Source organism: Engystomops pustulosus, chromosome 7 (assembly GCF_040894005.1).
Source record: "Engystomops pustulosus chromosome 7, aEngPut4.maternal, whole genome shotgun sequence".
Classification (NCBI taxonomy): Eukaryota; Metazoa; Chordata; class Amphibia; order Anura; family Leptodactylidae; genus Engystomops; species Engystomops pustulosus.
This window is the reverse complement of record NC_092417.1, coordinates 63,386,478-63,414,137: the sequence shown is the minus strand read 5'-3', so window position 1 is coordinate 63,414,137 and position 27,660 is coordinate 63,386,478. Positions and strand designations below refer to the sequence as shown.

The 27,660-nt window shown below is 42.0% G+C and overlaps 2 protein-coding genes across 3 annotated transcripts in view; one reads left to right on the top strand and one right to left on the bottom strand.

Moving 5' to 3' along the window:
* Nucleotides 1–3,657: 3,657 nt before the first annotated feature.
* On the top strand, nt 3,658–9,731 carry LOC140069923 (uncharacterized). 2 transcript variants are annotated; one of them, XM_072116201.1, is made up of 6 exons: nt 3,658–3,854; nt 4,294–4,361; nt 6,631–6,684; nt 6,856–6,927; nt 7,679–8,200; nt 8,977–9,731. In XM_072116201.1, the coding sequence occupies exons 1-6, from the start codon at nt 3,788–3,790 to the stop codon at nt 8,980–8,982; spliced, it is 789 nt and encodes a 262-aa protein (XP_071972302.1). In that variant the 5' UTR covers nt 3,658–3,787; the 3' UTR covers nt 8,983–9,731. The 2 variants fall into 2 exon arrangements, with proteins under 2 accessions (XP_071972302.1, XP_071972303.1); XM_072116202.1 differs by lacking the exon at nt 3,658–3,854 and adding an exon at nt 3,877–4,064.
* A 4,563-nt stretch (nt 9,732–14,294) lies between these two features.
* The window catches only part of DYNC1H1 (dynein cytoplasmic 1 heavy chain 1), a 30,885-nt gene continuing 17,519 nt past the window's right edge, over nt 14,295–27,660 (bottom strand). The window contains exons 44-77 of the mRNA XM_072116200.1: nt 27,450–27,564; nt 27,198–27,359; nt 26,888–27,102; nt 26,577–26,781; nt 26,233–26,406; nt 25,964–26,083; nt 25,609–25,729; nt 24,865–25,060; nt 23,145–23,262; nt 22,798–23,013; nt 22,474–22,686; nt 22,263–22,390; nt 22,006–22,159; nt 21,777–21,923; nt 21,551–21,701; nt 21,183–21,436; nt 20,956–21,090; nt 20,345–20,439; nt 19,619–19,793; nt 19,466–19,541; nt 18,994–19,154; nt 18,791–18,902; nt 18,624–18,684; nt 18,228–18,351; nt 18,026–18,139; nt 17,771–17,941; nt 17,390–17,607; nt 17,175–17,278; nt 16,160–16,371; nt 15,924–16,077; nt 15,502–15,644; nt 15,212–15,380; nt 14,932–15,059; nt 14,295–14,701 (exon numbers count right to left, since the gene is read on the bottom strand). Coding sequence (XP_071972301.1) covers nt 14,573–14,701; nt 14,932–15,059; nt 15,212–15,380; nt 15,502–15,644; nt 15,924–16,077; nt 16,160–16,371; nt 17,175–17,278; nt 17,390–17,607; nt 17,771–17,941; nt 18,026–18,139; nt 18,228–18,351; nt 18,624–18,684; nt 18,791–18,902; nt 18,994–19,154; nt 19,466–19,541; nt 19,619–19,793; nt 20,345–20,439; nt 20,956–21,090; nt 21,183–21,436; nt 21,551–21,701; nt 21,777–21,923; nt 22,006–22,159; nt 22,263–22,390; nt 22,474–22,686; nt 22,798–23,013; nt 23,145–23,262; nt 24,865–25,060; nt 25,609–25,729; nt 25,964–26,083; nt 26,233–26,406; nt 26,577–26,781; nt 26,888–27,102; nt 27,198–27,359; nt 27,450–27,564 — 5,170 coding nt within the window. The 3' untranslated portion in view covers nt 14,295–14,572. The remainder of the gene's footprint in view (nt 14,702–14,931; nt 15,060–15,211; nt 15,381–15,501; nt 15,645–15,923; nt 16,078–16,159; nt 16,372–17,174; nt 17,279–17,389; nt 17,608–17,770; nt 17,942–18,025; nt 18,140–18,227; nt 18,352–18,623; nt 18,685–18,790; nt 18,903–18,993; nt 19,155–19,465; nt 19,542–19,618; nt 19,794–20,344; nt 20,440–20,955; nt 21,091–21,182; nt 21,437–21,550; nt 21,702–21,776; nt 21,924–22,005; nt 22,160–22,262; nt 22,391–22,473; nt 22,687–22,797; nt 23,014–23,144; nt 23,263–24,864; nt 25,061–25,608; nt 25,730–25,963; nt 26,084–26,232; nt 26,407–26,576; nt 26,782–26,887; nt 27,103–27,197; nt 27,360–27,449; nt 27,565–27,660) is intronic.

Here is a 27,660-nt window from a genome sequence, read left to right as displayed (position 1 = left end):
CCTGGCTGCTTCAGCCCACTATGCTTTCATGACTGATTTGGCTCCATATCTATATTTGTTAACTACAGACAGGCACCATGACTAAGGTAATCTTAGTTTGTTATCCACAGCCTCCATTGTAAAAGCAAATCTAAATTATGCTAATGAGCCTGAAGGGCTACTGCAGAGGGGGGTGGACACATATTTGAGGCCATGAATAAATGAGATGATTACCAGTCAGTGCCTGAATCTGCGTGTTCCTTGGTTAATCATACTGGATTTTTATTTCATGTTGCAGGAGCCTGCATTACTTTATTATTGGCGGGTCATTTTTGGGAGGCTGGGAATGTAATTCAACTCTGACATACACAACTGGGTTCTACTCGCCTTATTGTTGTGAATTTACACTACCACCCCAATAAAGGAGGGGGAGGACTGCGCCCGAGGCCTGTCAAACCAGCATTGTACCTCCCCTCCCCATTTTGTGCCATCTTCCCAGACCAGTCCTCCACATAACCTAATAAATGTGACCAGAGTAACCTGTTCCAAATATAACGGTATTTACCATTATTCAATGGACACATATTGTACTTTCAGATATGTGAGCATCCATCAGTGTCCCCAGTTGTGACAAAAATATGCCTGAGGGTGCATTTACGTGTTCGGTTTTCAGATGCAGTTTTTAGTGGATATGGGGGAGAACATATTATTGAGAGAAGCTGCTCCTCCTCCTTTTAAAGGACACCTGTCATCAGGCCTCTGTCTCTACCTGTTGGAACAGCTCACCAGGATTCCATCCCAGCCTTAATCTAGTCAATTCATACATTAATCATTATAAAATCATCTTTTCTTATGTAATGTATAGTAAAGCATTGCTAGTGTCTGTTTTATCTGCTCACATGCTGCATCCTCCTAATACACGTGTGACACAGACATCAGCTACACAAGTACCTGACATGTTCTGCTATAACATGGCTACCTGGAGCTGTTGTATCTCTCCTATACACACTCAGGCTGCAGGGGGCACCAGCACCAGGTAGCACATCATTATACAGCCTCACATCATTATACAGGCTGTCAGTCGTGTATAAGAGTATCTCCTACACACACAGGCTGCAGGGGCGCCAGCACCAGGAAGCACATGGAGGAGCCATTACACCATTATACCTCACACCATTATACAGGCTGTCAGTCAAGCACTGGGGGTGTGGCTGTGCCTCCCACTCATGAATAAGCTGGACAGCTTGAATATGCTAATAACTCATTGGACATTTCACAGGTCATTTGCATACAGCTTTAGGACCTCATTGCTTAGGTTTACAGGCATGTAGAGGAACAATGAAGGGATAGAGGCAATGCTCTCTAATGGCAGTTTATAAAAATATATTTAGTTTAGGGGGTTAATTTGCCTGACGGGTTCTCTTTAACTCCCCTCCTGGTTGGACATTAAATACGGCAACTGAAAAATTTAACGTGTACGCACTCCCAGGGCTGATTCCCACGTTGCGTTTTTAAACGCATTCAAAACACAAGTGTGTGGGGGTTTGGCAAAAACATATCCGTTTCCCATGAAAGTCTCCCAAACTCTGCTCACGAACTTCCCACAAAAGCCCAAATAAGAGCACCTATTGGTGCCAGAATGTATTATGAGCCCATAATCTAGATAGTCTGTATAAGGCTGGTGAAAGACTGACTGGAGGCAATAAGGGAGTCAGTCAGTCAGTCAGTTCCTTTGTTAGGGCATCACAGGCTTCCTGGTGCTATAAGCCAGAGAAAGGCTTTGTACCACCTACCAAATATTCAATTCAATTCCATACATACTATATGGGCATATTATCTATATTACTGCTGTGTATGTATATATCTTCCAACATATAAGTCATTTATTTACTGCTTGGCCAAAGAATATAGGTGCCTGGCCCTTTTAGAAAACTATTAACAAACCAACCAGTTCTATGCACATGTCATCTGGGTTCTGCACAAACGTCTATTATCTCCCATGGGGACCTGTTGTGTTCTTGTAAAAATCATGGACACGCCATACAAAATTATAAAGTTTAAAGGTAGCCTACCAGTAGCTTTGACCATACATAGCTGCCGACAATGTTATGTATTGGCCCTGGAGATCTGTGTAACCATACATTTGCATTTACTGAATCAGGTCTATGAAAAATAAAGAGAATGTATCACAGGCAGCACAGGTAACATTGGGGGCTATGTCAATGCACTCTTCTGATAATCTCCCTCCACGGAGGACATTTTTCACTTCTTGTACTGTGTACGTAGCCTTGTGCGTGGCAGAGGAGGGGTGACCTCCCCCCCTCCATAGAAGATTGCAGCACATGGCCGTACACACGGAAAAAGACAGAGCATGTTCTATTATCTTTTTCTTGTGTATGATGTGTTCTGCCGCCGTGTGGTTACTGCTGTATACGGGGACGTATATACCACCGCAAGCTTGCAGCAGTGGGGAAGCCACAACGGTTGTGTGAATGTACTATTCACACAACGGACTATAAGGCACACCATCAATAAATGCCTGCTTAAACGTCTAGGTTCATATATAAGGCGCTCTGGATTATAAGGATGAATGACCAGCAGGTGGCAGACCTGTGCACAGTTCAAGGCGGCTGTTGTCTTTTTTTAACAAGCCACTCCAGCCATTTGAAGGCATAGGAAAAGGCACTAGCCTCTTATTTAAAAGTAAAGTTAGTCATTTTTCATTAAAAAAAAAAAAAACTATACAAATAAATACGAGACCTGAAGCACAACCCAAACAGTTAACATTGAGAAAATATGCCGACAATGAATGCGGTGAGGACAGGCCAAGAAAAAACTACTTAGGCTGGTGCCACACGTAGCGCTTTGTCTGCGTTTGCAAACGCAGACAAAGTCGCGCCCACCGGGGCGGGTCTCGGCCCGATCGCATCGGCGTTTCTATGGAAACGCCTGCTATCAGTGTTTTGCGTTAATTTAAAGTGCTACGTGTGGCACCAGCCTTAGAGCATAGCACAATACACAACCATGATACATGACCCCGTGTGTCCAATTTACCATATGAGCCTAAGGCCGCAGTCACACATTCCGCAAGCGTTGCGTTCATAACGCGTCGCTAGCACACAGGGGGCGGGCCTCAGACTGATCACATATGCGTTTCCAGATAAACGCATGCCTTTTGGTAACCAGATCACTAGTTTCCCTGTAAACAAATATGTGATCGGGGCGAGTCCCGCCCCCTGTGTGCTAGCGGCGCGGAACATAAACGGTCAGTTTATGAGGTGCAGTTTTTGATGTCCAAACCAAAGAGAGTTGGACAAGCTTCACATCTGCTTTTGGCTTTAAAAACTGTATCTGAAAAAACGGAACGTGTGAACACACTCTCAATGTTGTGGTGTAGAGTTAAATAACAGAAAAAGGGAGGACATATTCTCCCTCCTTGGAATGAAATGTTAGTGTCGGCACAGTCACTGCTTCATACAATGTTAAAATCTAACCTTTTTTCTAAGTGTTCTCCCTCATCTGTCGGTGGTTAGTCACTATACAGGTTGTCCTGTGTAAGAACATGTTATTTTAAAGCTGAAAACCTCAATACAGAGACTGTATTTTCAGGACAGTTAAAAGAACAGCTGGTAACAATCCTCTACAATTTCATAAAAGAAGTCTAAGAAAAATGACGTCATGATGAAGTACTACCCTCTGGCTGCGCTGCCGTGTGACGTCATAGCCCCTCAGGCGCTCGTCTTCCTGCGGGAGTGGGCGTGTCTGCAGGGAGATGCTGTGACCCGCGGAGAGAGGGAACCGCGGCAACATGATGCCCCGGAGACGCCAGAGAGGGAGAGGAGCCGGGAGCGGGAGGGCAGCGGCTGCAGGAGAAGGTAGAGCGGCCCAGGCCATGGCTCCTGCAGCCTGGGAGTAGCAGTGCACGAGTCTGTTACACTGGAGGCTTCTGGGTAGAAAGCGCGAAGCCTACACTTACTGCCATTTGGACCCCCTTCATTCTAATATATGAATGGCTGCACTTTGTACCGACTACATGACCATCTCTGCTGTCAGAAAAAATTCTCATTGAGCTTCAGAAACTAAAAGTAACTTCCTCTTGACCTAAGCATCTGACTGATACATTGTAATATCCATGATAACATGATAGGCTGCACCCGAAACATTGTTGTCTCCAAACAATTTTCCATTTTGCATTATATTGAGAAATTGGGTGTAGAGAAATTGGTTTATATATAATACAATTTCTATGCTGTTTTTCGAGTGGATCAGCCCTTTAAGAGACTATTCATGTGTCCTGCTCCTTGTCTCTCCCAGGTGCTGGTGATGTGATAGATCCTGGGAGAAAGGCAGATTACGTGGAGCGATTGGCCTCCAAATACATGGTAGGTGTCATGGGGTCATGCCAACTGTATATGGAAGGCTGTTGGTTGCCACTATATGAAAAATACCAAAAATCCTATAATGATTATGTGAGGGGTGACAGGGAGCACCCTCCATTAGTAAAACTTCCTAATTGCAGCCATTGTTGCTCCTGGTCGTGGCATGTCAGAAGCTTCCTGAATTAGAGTTGGGTCCTAGTCACGTGTTTATCGTGGTTTTAGGCCATGGTATGCAGGCATGACATTTGTGGCTGGTAAAATACTATTGACCCCATTATTGTCAATGAAGATGTTTGGGCCTATGGAACTGTGGACCTATGGATTGGTGTCCCAAATGACCCAATATGACACCTGCCTGTGGCTACTATTAAAAAAAATCAAACTTATATTTGCGTTGAGATGTATCCCAGGGCACATGTGCAATGCAGCATAGTTTTTTTTTTTTATTGCATAATATATGGCGATTTAGGACCCTAAACAACTGATTTATAAATAGTCCTGACGGGTTCTCTTTGAGGTAACAGCAGTGGAACAGAAGTACAATTAGTCCTGCAGAAAACAAACCTTCATACAGCTCTGTAAAGTGTAAAAATAAAAAGTTATGACTCTTTGAAAGGTGGTGAGTAATAGAACAAAAAAAACAAAGTGCAACATTACATTTCCTGCGTCCTTAGAGGGCTTTTCCCATAAACAACATTAATCCTGTATCTACAGGAAAAAATGAACGCTGTAATCCAGCTGCCATGCAGTGCTGACTTCTGGTATCGGCTCGTCCTGTGAGCTTTGCTGGAAGTGCCGTAGCAGTCTACAGTGTCTAAGGTCAAGACTAAAGGGAACTTGTGTCTCCGTTCTGCTGACCTTGAGGGATCCCTAAATTTGGTCCCTTCCAATCAGACATTTATCCTTTATACAATGGGAAGGGGTTAAATGTTTATGGAAAAACCCCTTAACCCCTTCCTGCACGAGGATGTGATAGTACGTCTTTGCGGGAAGTATCTTCGCATACCAGGAATCCCAATCATGTCCTGCTTCTAGCACCAGCTCACGAATGGAGCCGGCGCCAGAAGCAGCAGGTGTCAGCTGTATATCAGTCGACATGCAAAAAAACAAAAAAAAAACGTGTAACAGTAGTAGAATCTAGTGACGGTAATATCGACCAATGTAGCCAGCAGAAGGCCTCTTAATAATGAACAACAAAATACCAAACAAGAGAAAACAAGAGGAAAGGACAAGGCTTCAATGCAACAACATAAAAGTGAAAATCTTTATTAGTGAACAACAATAAAAATGTATAAAATAGACTGAGAAGCATCTCAGAATGGATACAAGAAAACACGCCAGGTACGCCAGGGATCCCTTGACAAAGACCTGCTGCGTTTGAAACGCGCGTTGGGGTGCACGCCAGGTAATATCATGTCCTCTGTTTGGTCGCATTAGCTTTCACTTAGTTTGTATCATTTATATGTGTTCATCACTGTCCATGATTTAGCTTCTGTGACTCCTGTCATTACTACAGGTTACTTGTCAGTCACATAAGGGCTCTACACCATTATTATTTGATAGCCACTTCTGTCTAGTACTGTTTACCATATTTCTGGGTCTCTATACTGTATATTGTATATTTAGCTCATGTATCTTAGGACGTATTACCTGGCGTGCTTTCTTGTATCCATTCTGAGATGCTTCTCAGTCTATTTTATATATTTTTATTGTTGTTCACTAATAAAGATTTTCACCTTTTATGTTGTTGTATATCAGCCGAGTTGACTCCAATTGCAAGTGTCAACCCCTTACATGCCATGGGGTGTAAGGGTCTTCCCTGTAGGTATCGGATGCCCTGTGCCACTTACTGTGGGATACGTTCCTCTTCCGGGCAACCCCGAGGTCTGCCAAGTGCCCCGATGTTCCCAGCAGTCAGTCAGTCCGTCCCCTTCCGGGTGCGCCTGCTCATGGCAAATTTTAAAAATGGGGCTGTGTCCTGGAGGCCAAAATAGGCTGTGCCTGAATGGGTTAAAGGAGTTAAAACATCCAGTTAACCCCTATTCACACATCAGTGTTTTGCAGCAGTATTTATAAGGGATAACAGGAGCACGTTGAAAACCCTGATGCACAAATCTTTCCTCATCTGGCTGTAGGTGTAGCATCTGCACTGTGTTTTAGTAGCATAAGAACATGAGATGTGAAGTACTGACCCGAATGCTGCAGTGTGTGTAACTCTTTAGTTGTGTGGGATTTCCTAGTAAATAATCACTTTCTTTAATTTTGTTTTAAGCGGAATTGTAAAGTAGAATCTAGCACAGACTCTGAATCGGACAACAACAATGAGGTAGGCGCTTCCATCATCTCTACCTCTTATTGTGATGACACCAAATTTGTGTATTAGTACTGCACACATTGCTATAAACTGCTAACTAAGCCAGGGGAAAGTTCCATTGTAAAAATGTAATTATGTTAAATCACTGAGATATAATTTGATATTTTATCCCTCTATATTTAGGGATTTGGAAACCATGTGTTAGCCCTAACATTTCCTGTAGATGTAAAGACAATTGACTTCCAGAAACTCCAGGTAACTTGCTTATTTCTTATTGATTTTCAGTTAGTTTTTTGTGAATAGAGTTTTAAGCTGTGGAGTGTAATACAAGTTGTAAGTTATGATCCGCACAAGACATGTAATGCAGTGGGTGTACACAGTGAGTGCAGCTCTGGAGTAAAATACAGGATGTAACTCAGGATCAGTACAGGATGAGTAATGTCATGGATTTACCTAGTGACTCCACCAGCAGAACTGTGAGTACAACTCTGGAGAAAAATACAAGTTGTAACTCAGGATCAGTACAGTATGAGTACAGTGTTAGTTTTGTACCATGTTAGCCAGTTGAAGAAATTCCTGTTCCTTTTTATATGTCAAATCTAGCTAACTGAAAGATGTTACAAGTTTTTGGGACAGCTGAAAGGGCATCTACCTCCAGAATGAAGGACTGTATGCAAATGAGCCTGACATTGTTTTTATGGCTCCTGGGGATCCTGGTGGCTCTACTGATTTTATTGTCCATTAGAATAGGAGGGTATCCCTGATTTAGGAATGTTTTCCTAAGATTGTAATATGTGTATACAGTGACTTGTGTATTGCAGTCCTTTCTATTATTGGTTTATTATTGGTGTACTATATGTTAAGCACAAATTGCGATGCCAATGGATTTTCTAATGTAATGAGTTGCTGTTTTATACCCATGGCACGCTCTGACGAGAATTTAGTTCTGCCTGATGATGATGGTTGGCGATTGCATTATATACATGACCACTTCTCTTTTATCCAGTTCTTAGACCCTTACGATGGAGACTCTGAAGACACCATACAATCTAACAGCAGTGAATGTGACCTGAAGTGTGTAATTGATGATGCCCAAGAGCCCTGTACTGTCAGAGATGACTCTATGGGTATGGACTGTGGTATGATCTGTGGAAGTGACCCACAATGTGAAGGTTCCAACCTTCTATCCCACAGTGACCCTCTGGAAAAAATAAAGATGCCTTGGCAAAACATAGATGTTTCTGAAAAATCTAGCAAGAGTATGCTGCAGGCAACCTGCTCGTCTGACCTGTCTATGGATTCTGGCATGGTGACTGAGGATACCGGTGTTGTGTCTGGCTGCTTCTTCCTGGTTGGGTTGGATTCCAGAGTTGAGACCTCCACATCACCAGTCTTTCCAACCAGCTTGACGTCTGAAGAGAACAGCGATTTTAGTATGTTTGAGGCCTCGCTCATAAAACGTAAAGTAGCCCTTAGAAATGAGGGTGAGAAGATGAGGAGGAAGAAGCCCAGGGTCTCAGAATTTATGGTAAATAAATACTGTATCCCTACTTTAACGTTTTAGTGACTACTGATTATAAGCGTATTCCTGCTTGGAGTCCATTGCTGTTCTGATAAGTAATGTATAAACCCCAAATTTACTAAAACATGGCAGTTTTAAAGGAGTAGTCCAACAAAGACAAGATTCTTAAATATACTCAGGATAACAAAATAACACATTCTCTAATTCACTGTTATCAAAAATGCACCATTTCACAGATATAATTCCCACATATCTCTATCAGTCCTGATGTTTACAATTTGGTTGTCTTTGGTTCCTACTGTAAACTCCTGACTATGGTTTGGATTCTTCTCATGAATAGCTTCTCTCGTCTGCACACTGCAGTGCTCTCTGCCTCCTGCCCCTCACCCCCCCCCCTCAATTACAAGACTAACTACTGGTTTGGTGCTGTGCTGTTTTTGAAAGAAAGCAGCCATGTTCTTAGAATTATGGACAGCACCAATATGGTGTCCTCACTTTGGATTGAGTTATTCTTACACAGTGTCCTTCAACCTGTGTTGCCGAACCACCCAGCGTTTAATGGCCTGCGCCTGTCTGCATGGTGGTAGCTGTGGTTTTGCAACTAGAAGTTTTACTCACAAGTTATCTATATCTCCTCCTTCAGTCTGGCCCTCCTGGTTTTCAGTCTAGCACTCATGTTGGTACTTGTTGATCCAGTCTTGCCAGCTCCTAAAAGATCAGTTGTTAATGTCAAGTTTTTTAATGTTATTTTTGACTTGTGTTCACTTTCTTTCCCCACACAGGAGTAAAGGCTCAATGATATGTTGTGTTGAAGGAGGAAGAAATACAGAGAACAAGGTGCTGTACAGTAGTCGCAGATGCTGTTCCCTTGGATCCTCATTATTCTTGATGGTGTCATGAACAGACGGAGATGTCTGGGTTAAGAGTTATTTCTGTGTATCATGATTGGCAGTGGGTATAGGTAACTATTGGTAGCGGGAGTCAGTATTTTATGTCATCTGCTGGTATTGTATCTTATACATAAATGTGAACTTTAGGAAGCAAGTTCTTGGAGCTCCTTCAGTTGCAGAAAACCTTACCAGATGGACAGATAATTAAAAGGTTTTGTCTATAACTTGGTATCTTTCTTCAAGAACCGGTGCCACACCTGTCCCTAAGCTGTATGTGGTAATGCAGCTCAGTCCCATTCACTTCTATGAAGGAGAGCAGCAATGCCAGACGCAAAATGCAGCTTTTTCTGGATTGCCCCTTTAGGACTTTTTTGGTCTTCCAGCTGTCCAAAACCTTCTTTTCCTGTGGTTCAAGTGCACCAAACTTATTGAAAAATATGAACCTATACTGAAGTCATTCAGTCATATTACAGATGCTATATATATTACACCCTTTGTTTATTGTATACAATGATGATAACTAGGATCACCATTACTTTCATTTAAAGAGACAAGTACATTTTTGTATATACCATAGGGAGAAACTTTTGTTGAACAAAATTCTAGAACCAAATGTCAGAAAAAAAAAATAAAAACTACTTATCTACTTTTGTATTCCTATTTGTTTTTATTGAGAAAATCTGTAAAAAAATGTAATCCCCCAAGACCTTAATGGGATATTCCAGGAATCGGCATAATTCATATACTGAATTCACATTCAGTTTAATTAATCTGCCATATATAAACATTTCTTCAATTAGATGTCATTAAAAAAGTGTTCCTGTGTGAAGATAATTTCTCATAAATGTAGTGATATGGTCCTTTAGAAACAAGACTGTCCTTGGATATGGCCACAATTGCTGAGTTATTACACAAAGATACAGAAGGTTTTTGTATATAATATGTCTGGGAGTTACTACATGTTCCCCAGCCGTCCTGTGGTAATGATTGCTGAATCCAGGAGGTCAGGCAGGACTCAATAGCGCATGTCTGGCCACTGCTGCCAAAATATGAGGTGGTCGAGGAAGCTATCTTGTTTCTAAGAGACAACATTACTACATTTATGAGAAATTATCTTCAAACAAGAACATTTTTTAAATAACATCCAATTTTACATAAGGCAAATTAATTTATTTAAATGTACCCCTTTGAAATATGAGCTAATATGTAACTAGTTCTTCAAAATTTTGCTCCCTTTTAGTAGACAAATGCACTGGACCTGCTCTGCTCATCACTGTTGGTCTGTTTGATTCCAGTGACACCCCACTGGCTATAGCACCTTGTCACACCATACTTATTTGCAAACAGAATTGACGTAGAACAGGATAGAGAAGGTAGACAATTGTAGTTTTCTTCCACAGATGGAGGACGTTTATTGTAGCACACTAGACTGACGTAGAGATGGCCATTGTCATGGAAAAGCTTTGAGATACTACTCAGTTCAAGGCAGACTAAGCATAGAAGTAGTTGAACGCACAGGATTCAAGATTTATCATTGGCTTCAAAAACCTACATCATTGTGGCGACTAGCGCAAGGCTGGATTATGAATTGCAAAGCCACTTCAGTCCCTCTGGCGTGTGTAATGTGGACTCTGACCTTATACAAAATTTGCAGAATGACACTTTCATAAATCTGGCAGCAGTGTTCAAGTCACAAAGATAAAATAGGACGGCCAGCGGAGCTACAAAGACAGACTTAAAATAGTTCCAAGAACCAGGATGCATCACAACATTTGTTACTGTTAAGAGAATGAAACAAAAAAAATTAATATGTATATGCTATTCAAGCATCCTAACTTTGGTGTTGGAGCCGCCAAGGGAGGGTTTATTGGGTTCACTTTCAGGGAATTCCACGCTGGAGCACAGATTTGGATGGTTTGGGTTTTAGACACCATGAGATGCACAATGACGAAACACAGATGACAGTGGCCGGGAAATGCTAAACTCATGTATGAAATCTTATACTTCTGAGATTTTAGAATTAGTCCCCTTTATTGCTTCCCTCTTCCTTTATTCTTCTGGGACTTTGCTAATCCTAAGCAATAAAGTAGACAAATGCACATCAAATAATGAGATGAACATCTAGCAGGGGTATTGCTAGGTCCAATAGATCCCAGATCTATGTCTTCTCTCTGTATCTGTGTGCACCACTGATGGCGCTACATTCTAGCAGCATAGTAGCTCCTGGAAGCGGGAGTGTGTTTTTATATGTATATATAAGTTTTAGGGTTTTCCAAAGTTTGTGGACCAAAACCAGGACAGTATATTACCACAACTTCAGACATTATTAAGTATGTGGTCAATATTAGGGGTCATTATAGAGTATTTTACAGTGTAGGGCTTTGAATATGGGGGAGGGGTGCTTTTACAACCTGTTATTCTAGGAAGTATTAATTGTGTGTGTAGGGAGGACACATGGCTTAAGAGGAGACCTGGTGATGCTGGATTAATGGAGAAGAACTACAATCCAAGGACTTGTCACTTGCAGTCACTGGATGCCATGGATCTTTTACAAACCTTGCATCGCCCCTGACATGAAGGGTCTTGGGAGGTTGGTGTTGCTGGGTGGCTGACCTATTCTCTAGAACAAATTGTAGCTCAAGATTCCTGCTAACTGTTTTATTCCATGGGATACAGCTACCCAGCTACATTTGGGTAAAAAAGCATTTCATCCAGGTGAGTGCTTATTTCATGAGTTGCTATCCCAGAAGGTTCTTTGTAAGCACCAGATTGTTGCTCTGAGAATCCTCTCTAAGGCATCACACAGATGACCGTTATGGGGGCGATGATCTGGCCACCAACATTTGCAGCCAGATTACAGCTCACAGAGGGTCTTGGTGCTGTGAGCACGGTCTCTCTCCACACTGTGACCAGACAGCATGTTTGTGAGCAAGGGGCCTCAGTGCACACGCTTAGCATATTTCACTGTGAAAATCTGCAGTATAAAGTAGCAACATATTGTATGGGATTTATCCAAAGAGAAAATATATGCAGATATCAGGCATGTGCCAGCGTTCAGGAAAGCAGCACTGAGTCTCTGTATACATACTGCAGGGACTGGCAGCAACAGCAGAAAGTGACAAGTTCTGATGACTGACCTGGTGAAAGATACAAATATTCATAGCAGTTCCTCTGATGCCCCATTCACACAGGGACATATAGTAATCTTATCCCATACATACGGCCAAGCAGTGCCATTTCCTATGGAAAGGGGTGAGTTACGCTACGTGTGAAAGTAGCCTAATGCCTCTTAAATACGGCCATTTTCATACATTTGTATGTACGTGTAACATAACCCCATTCATTTTAATGGAGAGTATTGTGCAACATACCATGTCCTATTTTCTCATGTACTTCCGCTCTGTATGTCAAATATATACACATACTTGCAATATCCAGGGAGACCAGAACCAGTGGGAGGTGCATTCTGGCAGCCCGCCGTCATTTACCAGCCAACCATATTTTGTACAGATAAAGTGCCATACGCTTGAAAAACGTCCTATATTTATGGCCAAAATACAGCTGCATATACAGAACAGGAAACATACAGTCGTGTGCATGTCAGATGCCTTAAGCCTCTGTCACACAAATGTATGCAAACACCTGAATGGTAGCCATATGGTACAGTTTTCATACAGGTAGCAATACCGCCATCCATTTATTTTGCTGTATAGTAAAACTAATATTAATAATAAATAAATATAATATATATATATATATATATATATATATATATATATATATATATATATATATATATATATAATTTTATATACATAGTATGTCCTATTTTCTCAAGTATTTCCGTACGGCTGCATACGGCTGTGCACCAACTGTACAGTACAATATGTACAGTATCCAGGGAGACCAGAACCAGTGGGAGGTGCATTCTGTCAGCATTCTAGTAAGCATCTCATGCCAGCCCACCGTATTTTATACCATTAATATGACATATGGATGAAAAATGTTATTAATTAGCATGTTCTTTATCAAGTCTCACTCACCGTATGTTGCACAGTACAGCCATTAATATGGATGGCCGTATTGCCCATTGTAATGAATAGTATGAATGAATGGTACTCGAATATACGGCAGTTTTCATACATACATGTGTATGAGGCCTCAGACTGTGATCCCTTATGCAGACGAATGTATGCTAGCCAGGCGCAGGAGAGAGGATACGTTCAGGACCGGCGCCGTAGTACAGAGAAACATAGGACATGTCACCGCACGTTTGTGTGCATTGGACCTCACTTACGGGAACTTTTACTGGCCACCACTATCTCTTATTTAGAGGAAACATCCATTACCATCCTTATGCTCCTCTAGGGGTGACATAACTACATCAGAGTGCAAAAGGTGTCCTCAATCTGCTGGCAGTAAAACTTAGGCCAGCTGTTGCTGGGCCGCCTCATGATCTTCGTGTAATAAGGTTTTGGACCACAAAGTAGGGGACGAATAAGCAGTACAATAGCAGTGAGAACTTAAAGTTCCATTTCCGTTAAGTTGTCAAACGGGTTATCTGGAATGGAGTAAAAATAGAGCGCTTTGGCTGAACAGGAATGCCGCAAAAGCCGTTTGAGGTTGGCAGGAGACAATTTGGTCTAACAACATCTGCCCAAAAATGCTTCCCCAACTAGAAATTGTTTAGATGGATCTTCTGGTTGGTATCCATAAACTTTTGTGGTGTTAGTAATGGCAGCATCACCTGAAGACAGAAGACTGAGCGCATAGAGGCCAGGTAAATACACAGCTGGAAGATGACTAGATACAGGAACTAGGTTTCCCCTTCTTCCAACACTTGGTCTTGACTCCATATTCACAAATTTTACTGCACCTCACTCCTTGCCATGGAAGAAACAGGAAAAACACTTGAATAAGGGCAGAGGGTCAGCATTCAGGCCTTCCTGTCCTATTAGGGCATAAAGGACAACTTGGAAACCCTATAACTAATGGTGCAGAGATTTTTTTCTATCCCATTTATCTGTTTTACAGCAGGAGGAGACCCTTTTCTTTGCAGGGCAGTTGTCCTTCACTACCTACATAAGGTTTGGCATGCAGAAACATAGCGCACCTCTAAGGTGGGGGAAGATGTGTACCCATGTGCCACCTTAACCTCAGACTCCACACACAAAAATAATCAGATTTTGCCCAAATATTAGGACACAATGTTTAATGTAATGCATATTTATTACTGGATTAAAATGAGGGTTACAAATAAGACAAATCTAAAAGTTTCACTTCCAAATCTCTTCCTGAATGTAAACCTACCGATCACCTTTACAAAATCACCTTCCTCTACCTGCTTTTTTTTTTCTTCTTCTTCTTCTTTAGGTTCCCTCTAAACTTCACAACACTGAGCCTGTCCCCACTATATCACATCCTCGGATCCTTCATGTACTCACATGACAATACTAACACAAACAGTAATAAGCAATAAGTAAATTACTTATTCAGTGCTGAGGATTGCCACCCCTCGCTCATAAAAGCTGTGAGGATCTTCTTTGGTGGCAATTTCAAAATCGACGGTGAAGATCAAGTCAGACCTTGTAAAGTTCAGGTAGACTGGCAGAGTGACCTGAGGGAAAAGAACATAATACCAATGTATGGTCCAACAAGCTGCACATCCATAATCACAAGGAATGATCATGCAGTATGACTACAACTGGAACAACCTTATCCCCAAATAGTTCATCAGCAATGGACAAGAGTTAGAAGCGAGGCAGATTTGGGCATTTCTGTTCTAATCCACTACAACACAAGGTGGGGTAACATTTGGCTGGACCTTCCTAACCCTCCACAACTTACCACATTGGCTTTCTTCTCAGCATTTGTCTGCTTGCTCCAGCGCAGTTGTGTCAGGGGCAGCGCAGTGGAGATGGCATTAGACAGGGACAGCTTGTTATTTGTGCACATGGCTCCTTGAAGCTTAAGACCTACAAAACAATCATACAATCATCTCTTAGTACTCAATTGATGTTATACAGCACCCGTGGCAGTCACAACATACTGGGAAGTGTAGTTATGCCACGTCTGGAGCTCTGTATGCTATAAGGTAGTAAAAGATGGATCATTCCTCAGCAATTACCTGTGATTCCAAAGCTATAGGCATCCAGCACTGCATTCTGCACGGTGGTTACGCTCACTTCAAGACACAGCTCCTCCAGGGACCAGCTGTTTGCTTGGGCCACATACTGTCTGGTGGCAGTAATGTAAGCTTCAGGGACAAACAGGCCGCCCAGCCACACGTGGATGTTCTGTAGAGAAAAAAAAAAAAAAAAAGATATATTATAGTTTTATCCCTCGCAATATGCAAACATTTAACCACCTCATCTAACGATGCAAAAATAGAGTCACACTCCATAAAACATGTCAGACCTTCAGCTCTTTGGCGCCGCTGGCAGCTGCAGCTTGGGAAATGTTCTGAAGCTGTTTAATGCGGTCACTAAAATCTGCAACCCACTGGATGACAGTCATCCCTGCAGGGACCGTAAATCGAGACCAGCTACGAGGCAGGATCCCTGTGATTGAGAAAGAGCGGGTTATGCTAGGAAAATGGACAGATGCTGCGTGACATTAAGGCTCCAGTGGAGAATGACTGAACATAATAAAGGAGCACTAGAGTCAAGTTGAGCCCTCCAAAGTGTGGTACACCCTCATCAATATTTATGCAGAGATAGAAAATGGTGTTTCTAGTTGCTATACCTTCCCCAGTTACTGCATTCAGGATAATAAACCCCGTATTTATTGCATCCAGCCCCCCATACTGTGGGGGCAGGGAGATGTGAGGTCAGGCCTACCTTTCACCAGTTCATTGATCAGGGTTCGCAGATAGTTGGTCTGTTTTTTCTTTCCTTCACACACCTGGACGACATCTGTAAGATCTTGGCGCACATCCTGCAGTAGCTTGGCGCCCATTTTTACTTCACGTTCAAAGAATCTGAACAGAGGATCCTGGAATGAAAGTTTTTAAGTTTAGTTTATATTTCCAAGTGAACAATATGCAGTTCTCATAACAGTCATGGCTTCCCCTCACCTTTATGTTCTCCACTGTACGTTTCAGGTGGTTAAGAGCTTGGGGAATGACGCTGAGCCAATTGCAGGCCGTGGTGTGTAGCGTCCTCATCCATGCCGGACGTCCATCCGATGTGGAATCTCTCCTCTGCTTCTTCTCAGTCTCGGCATAAGCCAAGTCATCCTCATCCTCCAGCACTTGCATTTTCAGCAGTTTACTGATCATGTCAATGCCTGAACCACAGGGAAAAATAAAACAACGCAGGGCAACAAAGTAAAGTAAACTCAAAAGAAGAGGGAAGGAAATGCAACAAAAGAACAAAAAGGCAACTACATCAGACGGAGGCCTCATTCAGATACCTGCAAGATGCCGATTTTGGAGAATTGAATATAGATCCCCAATGAATCCTATGGAATCCCAGGAAAACCTGGATCTTAAAGTAATTATAGATGTGGTAAGACATATCTGAATTAAGTCTTTTTTTGGGGCCAAACTAAAGAAAATATCTTAAAGGGTAGTTCTTGCATCTTAAGTTTTAGGGTGAAATATTTAAGAATGGCGCAGTAGCTAGCTAGGGGGACACTATAATATAGCGCTGTCAGGCAGAAGAAAGAAGTTAAAAGTTTCAAGTTTTTTTCTATAACAGTATTTTAGTATCTGCAATTAATGCGATTATCACCAACTTGCTTTTGTTTAAATGAGGTAAAAAAAAATATTCATGAAAACCAAAAACTGAAGATCTTAAAATTGTAAAAGTAGCAATGAAGGCATGTTACTCATGGCAGGCTGATGGCTCAGAGAAACACAAGGAAAATACAAGAATGTTGAAGGATGAGAACAGACTGGAGGTCCAGGTAGGTGTGTGGTTGAGAGAAGATAAAGATCTCCAGATCAATCACACACATCCCCAGACATGACACGTGAGGAGAACAAAAGGGTTAATGCTGCGGCTGAAGATGACAGAAGTTTAGTTCAGAAAAAACAATGTTAGACTTATTGGAAAGAAATGAGATCCAAGGAGCAGAGTGTACGTTACCCTGAGTAGTAAGGAGAACGCGCTCAGCGTTGTTTGGCAGCCCAAGCCAAGATGGCGTCTGAGTATCAGGCAGCAGCTCCACCCACTGAACAAATTCATCTCGCCTAAAGAGAAGAAAGTCATAAGTTTAACGGCTCCACACCATATGCCACATTCACAATAACCACTATGGGCAGGTGTGGGGACAGTATGGACTCAATGTCATGCTTCAGTACCTGATACCATCTGGCATTTGAATATCCTTGTGTCCATCCACCTTACAGGCCAGTTTAAAGTCTCCATCAAAACTTGATGTAGTAAAGAGTCTCTCCAAGAATGTGTTGAGCAGACGCTGATCAAACTCATTATCAATTCGACCTCCGTAAATGGACTGTGCCATGAGGGTCTTCAGAGCAGACCATGGGATCTTGTCCGGGGAAATGTTCTGCCGACCCTGAAACAAGAACCTGGCATTAGAATCTCCCAACCTGAACCTTTACATGGAAAAGTTCTGCTAAATACAGTCAATTATACAAATTACATTTGTTTGCCTTTCTTCCACTTCCCATAAACAGTACAGAGATGGCATTGCAACTTTCTGTCCCTATGACACTTACCTTTGCAGTGTCATCCAGCCAGGTGTCAACAGTGTCACATGCTGACCTCAAATCGGATTCCCCAAATTCATATTTCTTAGACCAACCCAGGGGAGCGTAACGCAGACGTTCTTGGATAATTGCGTGGAACCAGGCCAGCAGGAAGTACAGGCGAGCACGCTCATTTGGAGACTACACACAGAAGAAAATATTAGGGTTATGCTCCATACAGAAAATGTATTTACCTCGTCACTTATTAGCTCCCCCTCCTCTTACCTTACAGATCCTGGACACAGGGATGCTACTGAATGTCCGCAGCATGTTGGCCTTCACACCAGGGGGTGGTTCAAACACAAAGATGCGACCAGCTCTTAGCAGATTCACTGGTACCTGAAACATTGGACACCATATACAATTATTCGTAAGATCTGACCTGTAAATCCCATTTAAGGCAGCCACCATCCATATTTTACTTCACCTTTGGATTAATTTCCATGGTTAAGAAGAGTCGGAAACAAGCATGTGGCTGCAGGGAATGGAGTTTCTTCTCAAGCTGCATGAGCCAAGCGGGGGCCAGGTGCACGTTCTTCAGCATCACCCATCTGCATGAATGGAGTCACTGGTTAGTACCGTAGATCAGTATAGTAAAGCTGAAAGTGCAGTCCTTCCCAAAATCAACATAGATCATAAGCTACACACAGCACAAATCTTCCTTTTTTCCTGAGCTGCAAGCAGCGGCACAAATCTTGGCACAATGTGCAGGCAGGGCTTACATAGGCAGAAGACAATGACACCGAACATTCTAGGATGCTAGGGAGTTACTTTATGATATTAATATATTCTTTAAGTGGAGTATTTCCTATAATGCCCTCACCTTCCAGATCTCACTGCTGTATTAATGGCCTTTTCTGCTTGATTAAAACCTTCAGCAGAACCTGGAAAAGTAAATGTTCACGATTTAGTGTTGTACAAATAAAATATTCAACATTACAAAAAAGATAATCCCCCAGTAAATGAATATAAACTGGATTCAGTGCAAACCTATAGCAATGGATGTAATCTGAGTGTTCTGTTCTGCTGCCAGATCCTCCACACGGCCGCTGGCATCATACCCAGGGACGGAGCACATCAGCACTGGAGTGTTTGGTTTAACCTGTAGAGAACGGAAACCCAACAATCTCAGATCTGATATGTAAATCCTAAAATACAAGTGCCAAATATTTACAACTCATGAAATGTGTTACCTCTGTGTCCACAATGTGAGCCAGATCCAAAGGCTGATCGATGACGGACATGAAGGTGTCTCCCAGGATGGTAGAGACAAAGATGTGTGCCATGGCCAGCAGACGGTCAGGACGGAAGGCTTGGATTAGGAGCAGACGATGGACAGCTTGGCCAATTGGTGCTACGAAGAAACCACAGGAAAATAAAATATTATGCTAATTTTCTTTGACCATTTTAAATATCATTCCATCATTGAATCACTGAGGATGTTCTCAACCCTAGGTTGTCAACATGTGCGATATGTAATCCCAAGGGGTATTACACAGTCCCTGTGCCATATTATGTGTGTAATATAATGGGAGTAAATCAATAACCTCTGGTCAATACTGGATACAACTAGGACACATCCTCAGTTGAATAAGCTTTGCATCCATTTCCCATTTAACAAAGAAAAGATAAAAAATTGCACATTTTCTCATGAGTACTACGCACTTGCAGGTTTCTCCTCATTCCAGATGTAAGGTACAGTCTGTTCGGGAGAACTGCTCTCCAGCCAGATGCAGAATTGCTGAAAAGACAAAAGACCATCAAGATCTGAACCCATTGTACCTCAGCACCATTACTGATAACACAAAAGACACTTACATCATCAGCCTCAACCTTGGACATGACATCCCTGAAAGCAGGTAGGTTAGCGAGTCTTATCATGGCCTCCACCTGCTCCTCTGATAGGCCATTTATCTTGGGCACAGAAGAAGAACCAAGAACAATTTCCTTTCCTCTAAGGAAGTGCTGGAACTCATTATCATATGTTGGCTCTCTGCATAAAACCAGGACAAGGAACACATCAACCCAGTAATGTAATAACATTGGAGGGAGGTTTACAAGCATTCGAAAAATCCACCCACCGCCACAAACCCCATGTTACAAAGCAGAGCTACATATTGTGATATTGGGACAAACCTAATGATTTAAAAGGGTTTTGCCACCAATCAAATTAGACCCTTACATGCGTGCCGTTACCTCGGACACACTGTTCTCGTGATCTGTGGGGGTCTCATCACTGAGACTCCAACAAATCAGCAAGTTAGGCTCTATCTTTAATGTGCGGTTTATTGTCACAAGTGTGAATGCTAAGGCTACACAGGGATGGCATTCTCCTACTTACAAAGGACAGTCGAAATAACCTACGAGCATAACAATGGTGTGATAAAATGGTCCGCAGTAACCTTCTATACTAAACTTAACCAGTTTACAAATATGCTAGGATATGATACAAAAAACTCCAACTAAAAGGTTAGAAAAATGGAGAGTAAGGGGATTGGAAATGAATCTTCCTGCTGAATCTACAAAAACAAACCCCAAACTTACCCAATAGTCCCCTTCAGTTTAATCCTAGCCAGCAGCATGGCAAAGGTTATGTGATCTTGATGCAGCATTCCCCGAGCCACTCGGTTAAAAGCCACCTATGAAGGAAGTACAAGTTTTAATCTATTCTACAATAATAAGGATACACATATACAAGATCAGAAAGACTGTCAGGGTTGCAAATCCCTCAGTGAGCAGTGCATGTCCAAGGCAAGCTGCGGGAGGTGATCATGTAGTATTAATACTTTGTTGCATAATATCAATGGATGAAGCCACAGCACCCGTGTAATTAGATTCCAGAAATCTTTTCACCCAGGTATTAAAAAAAAAAAAAAACACTACGTTTCGATTTATCAAGCATTGATATCAAGCAATGGTTCATAAAGATTTGAAATGAATTGAAACATTGTGTTTTTTTATGTCTGGATGAAAATAAAGATTTCTGGTATCTAATTACACAGGTGCTGTGGCTTCCTCCATTGTCGAACCCCAAAACGGATACAAGCTCCTGGACCTTCAGCTGTGAGCACAGACTTTATATACCACCTAAAAGGACTGTCTTTCCTTCTCTTTTTATTTGTTCCACAACAGATATCATAGTTGAGGAACCATACCTGGAACAGGTCCTTGGTGATAGCAGAGAGCCTCTGAGTGTGGTCTGTGGTGTTTTTGAGGTTGGCATTCTCATACAGCACAGTATGGTAGATATCAAGGAAAAACTGCAGCGAGTATTGGTATAGGAAGTGAATCTGAGCAAAACAGCAAATAGAAAATTCATCAGAATAACTTTGACAATGTGCATGTTACTTTGACATCTAAGAATTGGACATTCAGCTATTACTTGTTTCAGGGACTCCATTGTGAAGTAGATGCTGCTACAAGCAGTGGATAGGGGCAGATATTGCTGGGACACAGATTCCACTTCCTGCATTACAATGTCAGTTTCCTCCACTTTACGAGTGACCTCTGCAGCTTCTTTCTTCAGGTTTTCCAGTGTTGTAATGATGGTATCATCATCCAGGATGCGACCTTTAACCTCATTGAGGGCCTGAAGGAGAGACTTCTCCAGTTGTCGCAAACGGAGCTGGAATTCACCTACATATGAATAGAAAGCACGTTTATGCTCGTAGACTACATATGCCTGTGGTGTCTATTGTGAGGAAACACATGCAGATAACACGACTGAAGACACCATCTAAAGACACATACCCTGCAGTTTAAGGAGATCAGATCGTTTCTCATCGACATCAGGTCTTTCTGCCTTCAAGACCTCATTCAGACATTGGCTCTGCAGACTACTGCGAGTCACAGTGAAATTGACAAATGTCACTCGGGAGCACAGATCTGGGGGGAACTCCACCTAAAACAAATCAAAAGGTTACTGCTGTGCAAGTCAATGCAGACAGCAAGAGGGAGCAGAGAGAACATTACATACTGTGGGATCTCTAGTAGAAAGGAAGATGACAAAGGATGGAGACAAATCAATGTCCTGATCACCAAGTGTAATTAGCACTCTTCCTCCAGTCCTACGGACTTCACGATTCAGTACTGGATTTAGGATTGGATCGTAGCTTTCCACATCCTAATAAGAGAACAGAAAACATTAACTTACAGTCTGTGGACCCCAGAGTGACCTGATGCATGGCAATCTATTAGGAACCTACCTGGACAAGAAGTGGGTTACCAAACCGAAGAGCACTTTCCAAGTTCTTTCTGAAGGCATCATCCAAGAAGCTTGTGCGGGTGATTTTTCGATCCTTGTATTCATTCATTATGAACTCAGTGGCTTGTCCGGATGGATCAATGATCAAGGGATACCTGCAAAACACAAGTAAAAGTTACATTTTCAGGTTGTAAACAATGGACCTGTGGTTTGAGGGCATTGAAATACATGGGATTGTACACATTGCTGTGTGCTTACCTATTGAAGCGTTTCAGCATGATGGCATTCTCTGTACACAGGTCATCCGCAGGTAAGGAGCTGGCTTGCCAACGCAGCCTTTCATCGGCATTAGACAGGTATTCTGTCCTTGCAATATCTGTGCGGAACTAGAATGGAGGGGATTGAAACTCTTGTTACCAAACAAGAATAAAAATTAAAAAACACACTAGAGAAGAGAAATGAAATGTACCTGGATATTGGCTTGTTGCAAGTGATGGGACCAGGTTGTGAACAAGTTCTGCCGCATCTGCTGATCAAAGTAACCGGCATAGGCAATGAAAGCCGCAGATAATAAGCAGTCACCAGCGATTGTGGACATCTGGTTCTTGAAGGTTTCGCTGGTTTTCTCCCACCTATCTCTCTCAGCTGACAAACTCTTCAGAAGAGCTGTACTGCGGTTCACCTGCAACGACAATACTTGGATGTTTTAAAATGTAAAATCAGGGGCATCCTGCAGGAATGAATCCTCCCAGGGTACCCAGACATCCAGTGGTGATGGCCCCAGTTATTTTACCTTTGCTTCCACAGCTGCCAGGTCAGCCTTGATAGCCTGTGCTTCTGAGATGAGCACTGCATACTCTTCCTTATAGCGGGCAATGCTGGCCTCCAGGTCTCTGATCATTTGTTCTACCTCATTGGCTTTTTGCTGGTTGTCTTTAGCATCATCCTCTAGTTTCTGCAGCTCATTTCTTAGGGGCTCCACACGTTTGAGCATATCAGCATAGTTCAGCTGTTTAATGTAAAAACTGAGGTTAAAAAATAATTTATGAAGATAGGAAAAAAAAAAAAACTGATGAAAAATGGAGGCACCACTTTCTACTCAGTCCAAGTTAAAAAGCTAAATGATCTCTTGCAAGTTACCTGCGCAATTGCCCATTTCACCATAGGTCCGCATGCCAGGGAAGCTCTGTTAACAATCTCGTAATTGTAACTTGGATTGGATAAATAATTCTTCTTCATTTTCTCCCGGATAGCGTCACTAGCGGAACAGAAAACCAGAGATCAGACACAGAATACATAGTATCTGACATCTACTTTGAGATGCAACTTTCTAATTGTTGTTTAAGGACTTCAATTCTTCCTGCAGCCATTACTAGACGCTACCAATATGGGCTCTGTAAAGGGGAGCCAGAACGAGAATGACAGTAAAAAGGGGTCCAAATAGGTAGCATAGATTTACCAATGTCATAAATATCCTTTTGGTTGATCATGTAGGAAGTCTGACCACAATAGATATAGTTCTTAAAGGAAATCTTCCATAAAATTCAAGCATGATAAACCAGGGACGCCGATTCATAGATACTGATATCATAGATTCACTTTATGCTATTTGTTATCCATAGCCTCCTTCCTTCTAAAAACAACTTTTAAAATTATGTTAATGAGCCTGAAAGGCTCTGGGGGCGGTACCAAAGCCCCTCAGTGCTGTATATTCACAGGCTGTTACAATGAGCAGAACATGTCTACATCACTGAGGGGCTCTGGAAGCATCTCCCCAGAGCACTGCAGGCTCATAAGCATAATTTTAAAGTTGATTTTAGAAAGGTGGCAGCCATGGATAACAAATATAAAGATCTATGAGTAAGTGACACTGGTTTATCATTCTTTATTTGATGGTAGATCTCCTTTAATACAGATAAAGGCCTGGAAATGCATATTTACCAGGACTATAGGTTGATGGACCATGTCCAGAATCGGTACCAGCAGGTAGGGTAGACAAAGCCTGACCATTCTGTAGACATGAAGCTTGGGGTCTAAGGCCTATGACTGATCTGTAAGGTACTTTACTTATCTGAAGGACTGAGGAGTTAGGTCTGCTCTCTATATAAACGATGATAGAGAAAGGGGGGAATATGCAATACAGAGGGCAATGCAATAATGAATACATGGTGTTTACAGAGGTAAAAGGGATGGAGAACAGAGGCGTTGGCGCTTACTGTAGTAGTTGACAGGTGGAAACGGGGAAGCTGGAGCTTTAAAGAGCAAGTGGGTTACTGCTCTCCGGCAGCAGGACAGAGGACACAAGGAAAATACCTTAGATCTTCTGGGTTTAGGTTGATAATGTTGCTGATGAAATTATCCCTGAGAAAAACTGTTCTGATCTTTTTCCAGTCAGTCGTCTCTTCTCCCAGAAGGAGACAGATAGACTCTAGGGCCATTTTTACTGCAGCAGGAGGGTTGCCCATAGCTTTTACTTCAACAAGGTGCTGCCTCTTTATAGAGCTCATCGCTATTAGGAGGGTGAAAACAGGATTAACGCTCATGCAGGGTTAGTAGTAATAACTGCCGCTGTGAAAGGACCAAAGAAATTTGAGTTCAGGGAAGAAAATAATAGGCTTGAGACCAAATCAAAATCGCACTACTCTATACACAAAGATTTACAATGCCCATGGGGTATATGGGACGCTATTGTAGTTGTCACTTTAGGGCAATGCTGAAGAAACGAAAGAGGAGCCGCTGACTAACTTGTATTTCTGCCGCTAACGTGGGAGCATATTCTTCTCCCTTCAGGCCTAGGTCTCTCTATGAACAATTTCTTCCTCCCTTCACAGCAGCAGTTACAATCTTATCATCTATTCACCTGATCTCTTCAGCGGAAAAGTTTACAATAGTTGGAATGAAGTTTTCCCTCATTATGATGGACCGAATCTGCTTCCAGTCCGTTGTACTCTCGCCCAGCAGCAGACAGATGGACTCTAGGGCCAGCTTCACTGCTGCTGGAGGATTAGCCATAGAACGGACTTCTACCAGATGCTGCTTCTTTATAGATTTTACAGCTACACCACGGGATCAAGGCCGATCAAAATGGACAGAAAGAGAGAAGGAAAGAAGAAAAGTCGTGACAAACACAAAGATGGGGGAAGGGAAAAACAGAGCGAGGAAATCTGATTAGAACAGTCATTTTGGTCACATTATGAAACAGTCACACATTACAGTATCTGCATATAAAAAGCATCTTCCGTTTCCAATCACAGCTTGTTTTCTATTACAATTGGATATTGGTCACATAAACATAAGGCACATTAAATGGGGTGTTGGGGGTGCATAGGATTGTATTAACGTTTTCATGCAGTGGCACATTGTATGGCTGGTCATTCATGACTTTATCAGCCAATGCCACAGCAGAGATACATCATCGTAGATAGTCCGATTAGAGATTGCTGTGTAATACTAGAAATTAAAGTCAGAATAAAGATTTGGGTTCTCCGCATCCATGCCCCATATCCTATTTATCTATCTACAAATCACACAATGATTTAACAATACCAGTTAAGTATACTAACAGTATCAGTATAATACATGTATGATGACAAAGGAAACGTACCATTCTGAGCCTCAATGACAGCCGGCTCTACCTGATCCAGATCCTCCTTCACACTCATCTGCTTATCAGCAATAACAGCTTGTTGCTTATGAAGCTGCTCCTGGATTTCCTGGCTCATGACCTGAAGAAACACAGAATAATTGTAATTGCACTTGACATAAGAGTACATCAGAGGGGCCCCTCTAACCTATGATATTCAGACTGCTTCCTGAAACTGGCAAGTACTTTGTGTTACAAAATCATGTGATTAAATAGCGTAGGGGCCAATCTAGCATAGAGGAGATGAAAATAAAAACTAAAACTTCAAATTCTTATGGACTTATGTAGATATAGACACATTAGATAAACAATGTACCTTTTTCTTTTCAGCCTCTTGTTGATCCTTCACCATTTTCTTCAACTTGTCATTAGCTGCCGCATTTTTCACTTCTAGTTCCTGGCTTTTGATCCTTAAATCACGACGCAGTTCTTCTACCTGAGGTCAAGGAAAATGAAAAAAGTTTTGTTAAGACAATGGCCAAATATGCCTTAATATGCAAGTTCCATGCAATAACAGTCTACCACCCCTATATATAAGGGATGGTCTTGCTGTTTCTTATCTATATACAAGGGGGATTCACCAACCTGATCTACAGTTTCTTTAATCTTTCGCAGACCAACATTCAAATGCATCTGCTGTTCCTCCAGCTCACTGCGCTTCTCATTGAAGAGATCTGCATAGTGATTGATAAAATCCAGGTAGTGACGTGGAGTGATCGCCATAGTTCTGCCTCCTCTCTTAGCCAGACGGGTATTTGCCTGAAGGTATAACATTAGTTAAGTACAAAACTTTCCCAAAATCAGCCAAATGATAGACAGGTTGATGCGTTGCTATAAGTATCAGGGATGTTCCCATTACAGATAAAAGTGAATGGTACTTTATGGCTTCTACACAAAAATAACATTCTGTAAGTCAGACTTAAAAGTACCTGGTGAAGGGTTTGGTGAACAAAGACACAACCATTGACAATCGCTTCCCTGTGTGATGGAGGCTGGGGCAGCTTATCATAGACTACAGGCATATAGTCAGGTACAATGTAGTTTGGTTTCTCAAGATCCATTTTGCTTGTAAACTCCTTTCCAACCTGGTAGAGGGCTTCAGTTGACCAGTCACCAAACCAGTTGAGCACACACCTATGAGGGGGGAAAAAAGAGCAAAAAACAAAAAACATTGTCAAAATTTGACCAAGAATGGTAACCTGTCTCAGCATTTTGAGATCAGCTACTTGGATCAACAAACCTGTTAAATAGAGCAGGGGAGGTTGCTGCTCTGTCCTTTAACCCTTCTGAAGATGGGTTCATGGTGAAGACAACATGGAGATTGCGTATAACCTGGCTGGTGAACCACTTGTACAGTTCTTCATGAGAGTCCAGCATGAGCCCTTCTTTCTGGGCTCCCTCCTTGCATTGTGTCATCAAGGTAGAATATTCATCTCCTTCAAACAAACCCGGAACCTGATGGGACAGTCGATAAATCCAAACATAAGCATGCAGGTCTTAAATGTGTCCCATCCTTGAAGTGCAAAATTTATTCTACACAACAACTTTACCTCTCCGTTGGCCAGCAGTGTGTTCATTCTCTCAAGGAATCCAGAGTCTAAAACATTGGATTCATCCATAATGAAGGCGATCTTCTCATTTTTGCAACCAGAGCGTCTCAGCACAGTCCTTAGATCTTCATCAAAGTCTTCCCCTGTGTATTTCCTGTGCACCTATAAAGGAGGATGGAGAATACCCAGTTAATGGAAATTTTGTGAAGAGTCAGCAGCAAACTTTGAACCAAGTATCCAACAGAGACAAACCTTAATCTGGTAAACGCTCAGACCGTTCATCCAGGCAACAAAGCGGGACAAAGTAGTCTTCCCTGCTCCACTTACTCCAATGAGAAGCAAGTGACCTTGGGGTTGTCGGAAAATTCTGAAAAAGGAATGCAAGAAAAAAAAAAAAAAAAAAAATTATATATATATATATATGAATTACCCCATCTGATAAATATCATGGTTGGCTACAAGT